Source organism: Coenobita brevimanus, chromosome 22 (genome assembly GCF_032717465.1).
Source record: "Coenobita brevimanus isolate Jiangsu-jjx chromosome 22, ASM3271746v2, whole genome shotgun sequence".
Classification (NCBI taxonomy): Eukaryota; Metazoa; Arthropoda; class Malacostraca; order Decapoda; family Coenobitidae; genus Coenobita; species Coenobita brevimanus.
Window position 1 is genome coordinate 34,661,395 of NC_136975.1, and position 13,072 is coordinate 34,674,466.

Consider the following 13,072-nt stretch of genomic DNA (forward strand, 5'->3'; position numbering starts at 1 on the left):
GTTAAGAGTTAGAAAAATGGGCCACCGAAAAACCAATTAGAAATTTTCCCATTGATTGTTCAGTTCAGCTATCGCGTATTCAGTTATCGCGCGCGTTTCCTGTGACCAGTTAGGCACGATAGCAGGGGGTTGAGTGTATTTCATATCCTATCCACCCTCTGTACTCCACATACATTCCTCAGCAGTCCCATCTCTACTGCTCTTACTCATGACTTTTCATTTTCATGCCACACCATAGTCTCACATCCCTATGTTAAAGTTGGCACTAACACTCCTTCATGTAAGCCTCATGCAGCTGCAACACTCAAGCCTCTGTTTCTTATCAAGGCCTTCATTGCACCAGCTACTTTTCTTCCTTGTGTCACTCTATTTTCAACTTCTTTTACACATTTTCCTCTCTTTTTCTATCACTGTACCCAGGTATTTGAACTCTCTTACCAATTCCAGTCTCTCTCCATTCATTGTTACATCACACTGGGAGTCACCCTCTCTCTCAGTAACCATCACTTTACTTTTTTCTACACATACTGTCGAGGTACGACGCTTACAGACATCAGCAAAACTCTGCACTAGCCTACCAAGTTCTTGTCCGGTACTTGCAAGCTGTACTGCATCATCAGCATACAACAAATTTGAGATATTCCATCTATCACTATTCATTACCAATGCCATCCCTCTCTCCATTACTCGTGTTTTTACTTCTCTCATCACCTCATCCATATATATTTATTGAACAACCATGGGGACATCACACAACCTTGTCGCACGCCCACACCAATCGTGAACCATTCACTTAGATACCCATTAACCCTTACGCATACTTCACTACCATCATTAAAAACTCTTGACGGCACCTAGCAGCTTACACTCTACACCTTACATGTGCAGAACTTTCCACAATCCTTCGCTGTGCACTTTGTCATATGCTTTTTCCAGATCCATGAATGCCACAAACACCTCATGGTAATTCTCACAAGCCTTTGCTATCTGTCTCACTGCAAATATTTGGTTCACACATCCTCTGCCACTCCTAAAGCCACCCTGTTCATCACTTACTAGGACTTCTGATATCTCTCTTACTTTATAATATACCTTCCCTACCACACTCAGTAACCTTACGCCACGATAATTCATGCACTCACTTCGCTCACCTTTATTTTTTTACAGGGGTACAATCACAGCCTTCTTCCACTCTGCAGGCACAGTTTCACTCATCCATGCCCTCTTACATACATCCAACAAGCACTTCATTCCACTCTCTCCACTACATTTAAGCATCTCTGCATACACCTCATCAACCCCAGCTATTTATCTACCTATCTATTGCCAGACGCCTTTATCCCGTGAGGGGTGACCATTTGACTTTGAGGTATTTGTTTTACGGGGAGGGGCACTAACCCTCCACCAACCCACTTGTTGACAGTTAGGGAACATGTATGGTCATGCTGTTTTTTGATATCTTGCTGTCCTCCCCCCTAACTCACACCCATGTTAACTCCAGGGGACGTAGAATCAGTTCAGTCTAATTTACCATCAAATAAGAATGCCCCAGCAAATGCCACCATCCAAGTAAACATTGGCCTGGAACATCTTGCTGACCAACTTCATGGTGACAGATTGGCAGCACTACACCAAAGTACCAGGTTCAAAGGGAGTGTTGTCTGCCCAAAGATAATGGTATTCCAGATCATGATGTTTTCTGCAACAGTAGCACTGACTTCTGCAGGGGGGTCTTGTTGTAACTGCTTTTAGATGCTTTCCCATTTTTCAGTCGCTTCACAGCACTCTTCACCTGTGCAAGTGTCACGTTTCTTGATACTGCATTCCTTCCCTGCACACCCCCAAAACCAATCATGTTTACAGCCGCTCAGCTCTTTCTATTCCCATGCATCAGGCTTTCAAAATACACGTACATCCTTCACACCATCACATTTCTTTCCGCGTTCACTTCTACATTTCCGCACCTCTTTCCAGAATAACTTCCTATATTCAGAGTAGTTCACATTCATTTTTCTTCCTAGATCCTCATTTACCCCTTTCATTTCCTCTTCTCTAGTCTCTTTACGTGCTTCTTGCTCCCAACGTATTCAGTTTTTATTTCACCTGAACCCCTGTTCTGTAACCATTTTAGCCACTTCTTCTCTTTTCCTCCACCGCTGTCTTTACCTCCTCATCCCACCATGCCGTACCTTTCTTTGTTGTTACTCTTGCCACACCACACACCGCTTTAGCATTCCTAGCTAAGCAGTCCCTCTATGCATTCCACAGGCCTTTCAGACCCATTTCAATCCAATTCAGTAATTCTAACTCCTCCTCTACTTTGGTCCTGTAATCATCTCCCATTTCTTTGATCCTCAGTGTCTCAACATTCAGTCTTTCTCCCTAACTGCTCCTCTCTCTCATGATCCACCTCACTCCTCTCAGCATGATCTTGCATACCATAATCACATGATCTGACAGACCTCCACATCATCCTTTCATGGCTCTCATATCAGCAACCATTCCCATCATTGACCTTTCTATGAGCACGTAATCAATCAGGCTTCTTTCAACACGATCCCCATTCCCTCTGTACCATGTATATTTATGTGCATCTCTGTGTTTGAAATACGAGTTACAAATGCACAACCTTCTCTCCTGACACATATCCTTTACTCTCTTCCCATTGTCATTTTCTCCTGGTACTCCATAACAACGCATTATGTCATTCTCAGGACCAGTGCCTACTCTTCCATTCATATCCCCCATTACAGTCACTTTATAGCTCCTGGGCATTTCTCCCATTACTTCACCCAGCTTATCCCAAAACCTGTCTTTCTCTCTCTTACTCTTGTCCTCACATGGTGCATATACTACAATAACTGCCACTTTCACCTTCTCAAACTTGAACTTGACATACATACACCTCTAGCTGACACATTTGTATTCTCTCATTCCACTCTGCCACACCTCATTTATCATCAAAGCAACTCCTTCTCATAAATACTGCAATAATAGCAGCAAGTGACAGTAACCTAGCCACAATGACAAGTAACTGTTAGAAAACAGAGCTCCAGGCTGCCATGCTGAGAGGTACTTTATCTGTGATGTTGAATGATGAGGACATCTATCTGTCTACCTATAGCCAGATGCCATAATCCCATAATGGGTGTCCGTTTGTCTTTGATTTAGTGGTTTTAAGGGGAGGGGCATTAATCCTCTGCCAACCCACATGTTGACATGTAGAGAACATGCATGGGTTGGTTAAATGGTTACTACTAAGCATTGTAAATGGTTTCCTAGCTTACAGGAAACCATTAGTTGTGTCATTCAGTGCAAAGCCACTTGAAATGGAACGAAGGGTACTTAAAAGTGACAGGAAAGATGAGAAAAGCAGAAAGACAGGAGGGCAGACACAGAAAGTATGATAAAGATGAAGGGAGAAGTAGGCAGCACTACATCAATTGAGTGGATGATGGTCACCTCCACCTACCACAAATGAGGACATTTGATTATATAATTTTTTTTTTTTTTTTTTTTTTTTTTTTTTTTAATAGAATGTATTGTTTGTAAATGTAAGCATGTTGTATAATCACAAGATTGTAATTTGAGTAGTATTTGGATTTAGATAGACTATACTCACTGCTCCTCTGTGTGAAGCCAATGTTAGTAAAAGGGAAAACTTTGCAGTCTTTGCGCAACCTCTAAATGTTTGACAATTTGAGAAAAAAAAAAAAATCCATGTGATTTATTTTCCCCAGGAACCTCATCATATGCTGGGTTCTGACACTTGTATTTTTCATATTCAGTTTTTACAAGCACCCTACTAGTCATAGATCGACCCCTAAATTGATTGAATATGGTAGCTTAGCCTTTGGCTTCTACACCTAAAGGGAGATAGTATGGATTGACAGTGTATTTATTAAATAATTCATGTCAGCTTCGTAAAGCATTCTGATATGGTCAAATGTGTTAAAGGTGATGATGGGAGGCAGCAAGTGGAGAGTGCTGGACTGCAGAAGGAGTCAGAAAACGTGTACACTCTCTGGTGCTCAGGCCGAACCAACATGGAAGGCATGCTGGTAGAACTGAAGTTCATTAAGGTACTTATTATAATCAATTGTTCAGCCAGTAGTGACTGGTCACTTATTAGGGTAAGGTTGCAAAATGCTGTCCAGTTACTTGAAAAGTTGCAGACATTGTTCTGTTTTGCTATATATTTCTTTTAATTTTTAAAACCCAGTAAATCACTCCGTATTTTAAAAGGAGGTCTCTCATTTAAATAGTGTTTAGCGTCTGTATTAGTACTGTAATAGGAGGTTTTTGAATAAAACCCTAATTTTCCAACTCGAAAGATGAAAACTGTTATTCTCATACCTATCCTCTGTAAGGCCTAGGGCACTGCAGTTTGGTTAGCAGAGAAGAATGTCTGATAAAAAAAACATTAGCAAGAAACTTTACCGTATTAACCTTCTCCAGAGTATCTTAGCCCAGTAGAGTCATCCATATAATGCATTAATTTGTCAGGCAAAGGCCAATTAATATCAGTATCAAAATGAAAGAGGAATTTGCCAGTAATCTGTCATATTGCAGTTAGCTTATATGCTTTTTGCTTTACGGCATACACATACTGGTAAGATTTCTAACACTTATCATGAAAACTGTGAAACTATTTTAAACATTACACACTTTCAGTACTCATTAATTGCATTATGAGTTCTTTGAAAAAAAGAAAAAAAAAATATTGCCATGTTCACTATGGATAGCGAGAGCTATTGACTGTCCATATTCCATTTTGCCTACCAGTTTGTTGTGTTATGGTCTCAGACTTGGCTTGAAACTGATAGTGTATTAGCTGTATGTGCATTTTAGATACCCTACAATCTATTTTCCTGATTGTTATTGGTAGTAGATGAGTGGCTATCATCGACCCTGGGAACTAGTGCCATGAGAATGAATTGTGGTTACAAGCTTGGTAACTAGCCACACAGTCCACACTGTTGGGCAGGAAACATTTGGTCATAAGAACAGTTGCTTGATCTTCTTTCTGAGTGACCATGTAGAGATTGACAGATGTGAAAGAATTGATCTTGCTGGAGAGTTTTGTGGTAGTTTGGAGGAGTTTTGTTATTTGGGGGACATTTCAGTTGTGAACGTCAGGGGTGAAGTTGTGAAAGGCAGACCAGAAAAGATCTGGGACGAGATCATAGAGTATGACTTCAAAGATAAGGGACTGAATAGGGAGGCTGTCAGAGATTGTGAAGTGTGGAGAGCTGCCATTAGGTGACCAAGGCCCCCCCTCCCTCCCTCCCTCTCTCTCTCTCTCTCTCTCTCTCTCTCTCTCTCTCTCGTGTGGAGGTGCAAGTGTTTGAAATTTTTGCCTAAATATGGCCCTGCAGTGATTTTTCCTGAAGAATAAGAGATAATGATGTAGGGGAATCCGAGAATGCTAATGCCTAGTTTTTTTTTTTTTTTTTTTTTTTTTTTTTTTTAAGTATATAAACTGAACTCGCAAAGATATGTTCATTTGTTTGTTTCAGTAATAACAGTGCCCAGTAACAGTAGAAATACAATTGAGCCTCAGATCACATGTTTTGGTGCACAGTCTAAGCACTGGGGGGGGGGGGAATGGAAAATCGGTCCTGTGCAATTGAAGCCTAAAACATAAACAGCTTGTATCCATCTGATTCATTTCATATGGTAACAAGGATGAAATGAAACAATCTGATATGAGGCAGAATTTCTATCTATCTATCTATTGCCAGACACCTCAGTCCCTTATAGGAGGTGGCCACAAACAAATCGCCTCCATGTCACCCTGTCCCCCGCCATTTCACTGCCCTGCTCCTAATTCACACACCCCTGTCTCATATACCTCTCCACTCCATCCCTCCGTCTTATCCTTGGCCTCCGCCTCCCACTCTCCCCCTCCACCTCACTCACGTACAGTGCTCAACAAAAGTATTGCACGCTTATATCAGGCCACGGAATACTTTTGGCTAAAAAAGAATCACCTTTTTTTTGGGAGAAAAAAATTGAGCCAGAAGTTTTGGCCGCTAACATGACGTCACGGGAGCCTGAGGCCTTACTGCGCACTGGTTGGCTGGCGCCTCAGTTGCCTGCGGGCTGCGTGAGAGAGAGGAACCCGGCCGCTCCTCCCTCTCTTGTTGCGCCATTTTTTACCTAGTGACCCGCAGTGCTTTGGCTTTCGCTACTTTTCTGTGGCCCCTACCCGTGAATTGTCAAGTGAAATAATATCACAGATCATCTCTCTAAAGGAGGCAGGCCACCCCACGAAGGAAATTAGTGATTTGGTTGGTGTGTCTCAGTTGACAGTGCGGAGGTGGTGTGCCCGTTACTGAGTGGAAAATAGTGGTGACGTTCCTACAAAGAAACCATGGTCTGCTAGTCCCAGGAAAACTTCCCCGAGGTCTGTTAATGTGCTAAAACGTGCAGTGGAGTCAAATCCTCGTGTGAGTGCAAGGAAAATTAAGGAGAGCAACCCGGAAGTGTGTGGCGAGGTTTCAGTGCGCACGGTTTCTTGACGAGTCCATGAACTTGGTTACACAAGCCACAGGCCTGTGAGAAAGCCTCTTCTAATATGTAACCAGCGACTTCGTAGGCTTGCCTTTGCTAAAAAGTACCTTACCTGCGGTGAGGACCAATGGTTGTCAGTGTTGTGGTCTGATGAGGCAACGTTTACCGTTACCTGTAATTGATGTGCGTGCATGTACTGGCGCAGAGGTAGTGATCCGCTTGACCCCCGTTACGTGGAGAGCACAGTTAAACACCCTGATTCACAAATGGTATGGGGTTGTTTCTCTGGGAAGGGTTTGGGGAAGCTTGTTGTGCTTCCCAAGAACTGCAGAGTGAATCAGGACGTTTACCTGGAGTTGCTTTGTGATCATTTACCTGAGTCCTTCGAGCTCACAGGTGCACGAGTGTTTCAGCAGGACAGTGCACCTGCTCATAAAGCCAAATCTGTCACCAACTGGCTTCGTGACTGCGAGGTCTCCTTCATGAAAGACTGGCTAGGCAATAGCCCGGACCTCAGTCTGATAGAAAACCTCTGGTACCTTGTAAAGAAGAATCTCCAAGGGAAGGACGTGAGCTCTCTGCCTGAGCTGGAAGCAGCTGTTCATGAGTCCTGGGCAAGTATATCACCCCAGCACCTGAGAAACCTCATCCTTTCACTTTCACAACGTCTTAGGTCCATGAAGAAGCGCAAAGGATACCCTACCAAGCATTAAAGATAATTATAATGCATTATTTACATGTTTTTCCATAGTTGAAAGGTTTGTTTCATAGGAGGGACGCAGGGCGTGCAATACTTTTGTCGAGCACTGTACATTCTCCTCGCCAGTCTCTCACTCTCCATCCTCTCCACATGGTCAAACCACCTCAGTGTGTTTGTCCAAATGCTTCCCATTACATCCACATCCACACCACAATGCTCCTTCACATCCTCATTGGTCAGTCTGTTTCTCCATGTGACTCCACAGGCTCCTCTCCAATAACTCATTTCCACTGCTCTCACTCTTGACTTGTGTCCCTCCAACAAGGTCCAAGCTTCACTTCCATACGTCAGAGTTGGTATCACAATACTGTCATGTAAAAACTTTTTCACTTCCATTCTCACTTCCCTGTTTTACCAGCAACTTTTCTTCCTTGTTGTACCCTTTCAAGCACATCACCCTCCAAACTTCCATCCTTACTCATCACACCACCCAGGTACTTAAACATACTCACATTTTCCATTTCCTCATCATCCAACCTCACTGTACATTCACTGACTTCACCTCTCTCAAAGACCATAACTTTACTCTTCCATACATGCACTCTTAAATTCCGTTTTTTACACACTATCCCAAATTCATCCACCAAGCCTTGCAGCTCCACTTCGTCTTCACTTAGCAACACAGTATCATCTGCAAACAACAGTACAGGGAGTTTCCAAACACTGCCCTCTCTCATTACGTCCACTGCAACATCCACTGCCCTGCCTTGTACCACTTTTATAACCCTGTCCATATACAGATTGAACAACCATGAAGACATGACACATTTCTGTTTCAACCCAACCTTCAGATAGAAAACCTCGCTCAGTTCACTATCCACATGCACTGCAGCCTTAGCACCCTCATACATACTCTTCACAGCATTGAATAGCTTCCCATCTACTCCATATATTCTTAATACTTTCCACAATGCTTGTCTATCCACTCTGTCATATGCTATCTCCACATCCATGAAGGCTGCATACAACTTCTTTCCCTTCCCCAGGCACTTTTCCACTAAAGATCTAAGAATGAATATCTGATTTACACAACCTCTTCCCTTCCTAAAGCCTCCCTGTTCTCCTCCAATTAATTCTTCTCTTATTTCCCTAACTCCGTCAGTAAGTATCCTACCGTATACTTTTCCTATTACACTAAGAAGACAAATGCTCCTATGATTACGACACACTTCTTTTTCCCCTTTCCCTTTGTACAAGAGAATAATTATACCTGACTTCCAGTCATCCGGGACTTTACTTTCCTCCCATGCCAATCTGCACATCTTCCACATCCATTCCACCTACTATCTCTCCCCCATGCTTCAGCATGTCACCACACACTCCATCAATTCCTGGGACTTTCCTCATTTTGACTTTCTTCAGTGCTTCCACAACTTCCATCCTACTGATTCCTTCCTGTCTTCTCACCTCCTTCCTCCCAGCCATTCCCCAGCCACATATACTCGCATTACTTTCATTCTCTATGTTCAACTTTTCATTAAAGTGTTCTCTCCATCTGCTCACTTCTTCTCCCTTCTCAACTAGTAATCTACAATTTTTATCTTTCACTCCCCTACTAACTTCATTGCCACCCTGTCTAATTCTCTTTACCTTTTTCCAAAACATTTTCTTACATTCCCTCCACTTCACACTCAAATTCCTTCCAAATTCCTCATCCACTCTCTTCTTACTCTCTCTTACTGACAGGAAGAATAACATGGATTTCAATATTTGGGCATCCCAGGGAGTTTTGTTAAACTCTGCCATTTGGTGTTAAAGATGCATGTTTGTTAATGCCATCCATCATCCAATCCTATGTTGTCCTATCTAGGCAAGTTGGTCCTGACATTTAAGATGAGAGTGACCAGTCTCATTCATCCCTGAGTGGCATTACATGAGCAATAAACCCCAACCACTCCATAGATATAAACCTACAAAGGGTCAATCTCACTGGGGCTCCTTTATTACCCACTAAACCACCAGGTGCCTTAATTTGATTTTATGGTTACCACCCAGCATAGTAAATGGTTTCCTGGTGTACAGAAAACCATTTGGCTTGTCATTCAGCATAGAGTCACCCATAGGCTGAAGTAAGAGGATAGAATGAAGGAAAGAAAGACAGAAAAGGGAGTGTAAAGTCTCCTGTAGGCAGAAGGAAGAGGAAAGAATGAAGGAAAGACAGAAGAGGAAGAAAGGAAAAGAGGAAAGGACAGACACCTAAAGCAGCACTACATCAAGTGAGTGGAAGGTTAATACACTGACAGATACTTGTGAGCTTAGTGTGTGTGCCTGGGAATGCATATCCATTCACATTCATTGTAGAGTGAGCAAGATCCTCTTGAGTTTTTTTTAAAACTATTTATCTATCTATTGCCAGATGCATTAATCATGTTAGGGGTGGCCACAAACAAATAGCCTCCATGTCGCCCTGTCCCCTGCCATTTCGCTGCCGTGCTCCCAGCTCACACCCCCCCTCTCTCATATACCTCTCCACTCCATCCATCTATCTCATCCTTGGCCTCCATCTCACTCACATACTCTCTCCCCATCAGTCTCTCGCTCTCCATCCTCTCCACGTGGCCAATCTACCTCGGTGTGTTTCTCCTAATGCTTCCTGTCACATCCACATCACAATGCTCCTTCACTTCCTCATTCGTCAGTCTGTCTCTCCATGTGACTCCACATGCTCTTCTCAAATAACTCAGTTCCACTGCTCTCCTCTTGACTTGTGTCCCCCCAGCAAGGTCCAGGATTCACTTTCATACATTATAGTTGATATCGCAGTACAGTCACCGCTCGCGTAACACGGGAATATTGTATGCAGAAGCTCCCAGTTTATGAAAATAACACGTTATTGGGCCATATGTTTACATGTTATAGGGTTTCATGGTACCCAAGCCAGCCTCAAGTTCACCTTTTGGAGCAGTTTTTAGTTTTTTTTTCCCAGGACATTTACCTGCCTAATAAAAACTTCATTGCATACAAAACTAGAGGATTCCCCACCTTGAATGGAATAGGTTGTGGGCTTGCTGGGGGGAGGTGGAGTGGAGTTCCATCACAAAAAAGAGAGGGAGAGAGAGAAAGCAAGCTCACACAGAGCTCATGTGCAGCCAGACCGAGGGGAAAGGGTAGGCTCATCTGGGGCAGGAATGTTCAGTGGACCATGACGACACCACCCCCAGACACATGACGACCATACATCATTGGCTGATTCAACCCACTCTGTGACAGTCACTGGCCGTGTTATGTCTGTTCCCACCACATTATGACCCTATTTTTCCACGTTATGACTGTTTGAACCATAATTTGGGGCTACTGGCCATGTTATCTCTATCATTGCAGTGTAGTACAGTTTTCAAAATAATTGCCCGCTTCCTCCACCCATGTTATGTCTATCATTATCGCATTGTGACCATTCTGGGGCCTCAGATTTTGCCTTCCGTGGTATGTGAGTTTCGTGCACCGGGATCGCGCATTGTGTGAGCAGTGACTGTACTGTCATGCAGCAACTTTTTCACTTCCATGCTTACTTCCCTGTGTCTTATCACTGCTTTCAAAGAACAAGCAACCTTTCTTCCTTGTTGTACCCTTTCATGCACTTCATCCTCTAAACTTCCATCCTTACTCATCACACTACTCATGTACTTAGTTGCACACAAATTTTCCACTTCCTCCTCATCCAGCCTCACACTACATATAGTGACCTCATTTCTTATAAAAACCATAACTTTACTTTTCCCTACATTCACCTGTAGATTCCGTTTTTTACACACTCTTCCAAGCTCATTCACCAAGCCTTGCAGCTTCCCTTCGTCTTCACTTAACAACACAGTATCACATGCAAATAACAGTACAGGGAGTTTCCACACACTGCCCTCTCTCATTAGGGCCGCTCCAGCATCCACTGCCCTACCTTGTATCTCATTTATAACCCAATCCATAGACAGATTAAACAACCATGGAGACATGACACATCCCTGTTTTAATCCAACCCTCAAATAGAAAAATTCACTCATTTCACTATCTACATGCACTGCAGCCCTACCACCATCATACATACTCTTCACAGCATTCAGCAACTTCCCATTTACTCCTTATATTCTTATTTCTTTCCAGAATCGTTGTCTGTCCACCTTGTCATATGCTTTCTCCAGATCCATGAAGGCCTCATCCAACTTTTTTCCCTGCTCTAGAACCTTTTCCACTAAAGGCCCAAGAATGAATATCTGATCTACACAACCACTTCCCTTCCTAAAATCTCCCTGTTCTTGTCCAACTAATTCCGCTGTTATTTCCCTTAACTCTGTCAATAAGTATCCTACCATATATTTTCCCATTACACTAAGAAGACAAATGCCTCTATGATTGCCACAAACTTCTTTTTCCCCTTTTCTTTTGTACATGGGAATAATTATACATGACTTCCAATTCTCCGGGACTTTACCATCCTCCCAGGCCAATCTGCACATCGTCCACATCCATTCTACTATTGTCTCTCCCCCATGCTTCAGTATTTCACCACACACTGCACTGCTGTATTGGTATTAACTTCATCCATGGGGAATGTGTTCCAGGCGGAGGTCTTGTATGTGAAAAAGCAGCCAGACGCCTTAATCCTGTATGGGGTGGCCACAAACCAGTCGCTTCACATGTGCTGGTGTTAAGTCTTTCCATTTCCAGCTTCTGGCTATGGTTGCCTGTTTAGTTCATGTTAAGACCAAACAAATTTCTGTGGTTTCCTTCATTCTTTCCACTTTCTTCTGCTTATGGGTGACTTTACACTCGCCCTTCTGTCTTTCTTTCCTTCATTCTTTCCTCTTCCTTTTGCTTCTGGGTGACTACACTGACACGCCAAATGGTTTCTTGTACACTAAGAAACCATTAACTATGCTGGGTGGTAACCATATAACCAGATTATCTCATCTGGTGGTTTATTGGATAATTAAAGTGCTACCATTGGATTGAGCCTGTGTAGGTTTATATGTAAGGGCTGGTTGGGGTGTATATCTAAGGGGTGTTTGGGGTTTATTGCTCACGTAATGCCACTCAGGGATGAGTGAGGCTGGTCACTCTCATCTTTAATGTCAGGACCAACTTGCCTAGCCTCTGATTCCTACGCTTTTCTATAGGGCAACATAGGATTGGATGATGGATGGATGGAGATTGTGAAAACTATTCAGTAGTTTAATAACTTCAGTAAGCTGACCTCATGCTGTATGAGTTTCTAATGAAAGTAGTCCCAGAGCTCTTAAGCAATACTGGATCACTCAAGTCATCTGAAGGATGGAATAAGATTTGTAGCTCTAGCTTTAACTCTCATTGATCTATGTCTTTTAAAGCTAATTCAAGAAGTGGACATATTTTGGAGTTACAGAGAGTAAGAACAATCTTTTTTCTCACAACAAAACTGCCTCTGGATATAGCCTAGCAGTTTCTGGGCCCTTTATCTGTACTTTGATGCACTGTTTAGAAAATTTTAGGTCACTACTGAGCAATACGGAGCCAACGCCATTCCTTCTTTACCCGTGCACAGTTGTTGACTTTATACATAGGTTTTATCCTCCCCTGTGTAGAGTACAACTCTCATGTGTGGGAAGGCTCCCCACATACACCTCTTCTCAATAGGGTGGAGTCAAAGGCTTTTCGTCTCATTAGCTCTCCTCCTCTTACTGGCTTCTTTCAGCCTCTGTCTTTTCACCGCACTGTTTCATCTTTATCTCTTTTCTGTCACTACTTCAGTGGTCACTCCTTCTCTGAACTGTCTGCTTGCATCCCTCCATCTCTACGACGGGCAACTAGCTCCCGTCTAGCAGCAAA

General features: G+C 42.9%; 1 protein-coding gene across 2 annotated transcripts in view; it reads left to right on the forward strand.

Moving 5' to 3' along the window:
- The window catches only part of LOC145392516 (PAT complex subunit CCDC47), a 447,784-nt gene that overhangs the window by 133,045 nt on the left and 301,667 nt on the right, over positions 1 to 13,072 (forward strand). For both annotated transcript variants that reach the window (XM_080266910.1, XM_080266911.1), the window contains exon 5: positions 3,958 to 4,082. In XM_080266910.1, the coding sequence (XP_080123036.1) occupies positions 3,958 to 4,082 (125 nt within the window). The remainder of the gene's footprint in view (positions 1 to 3,957; positions 4,083 to 13,072) is intronic.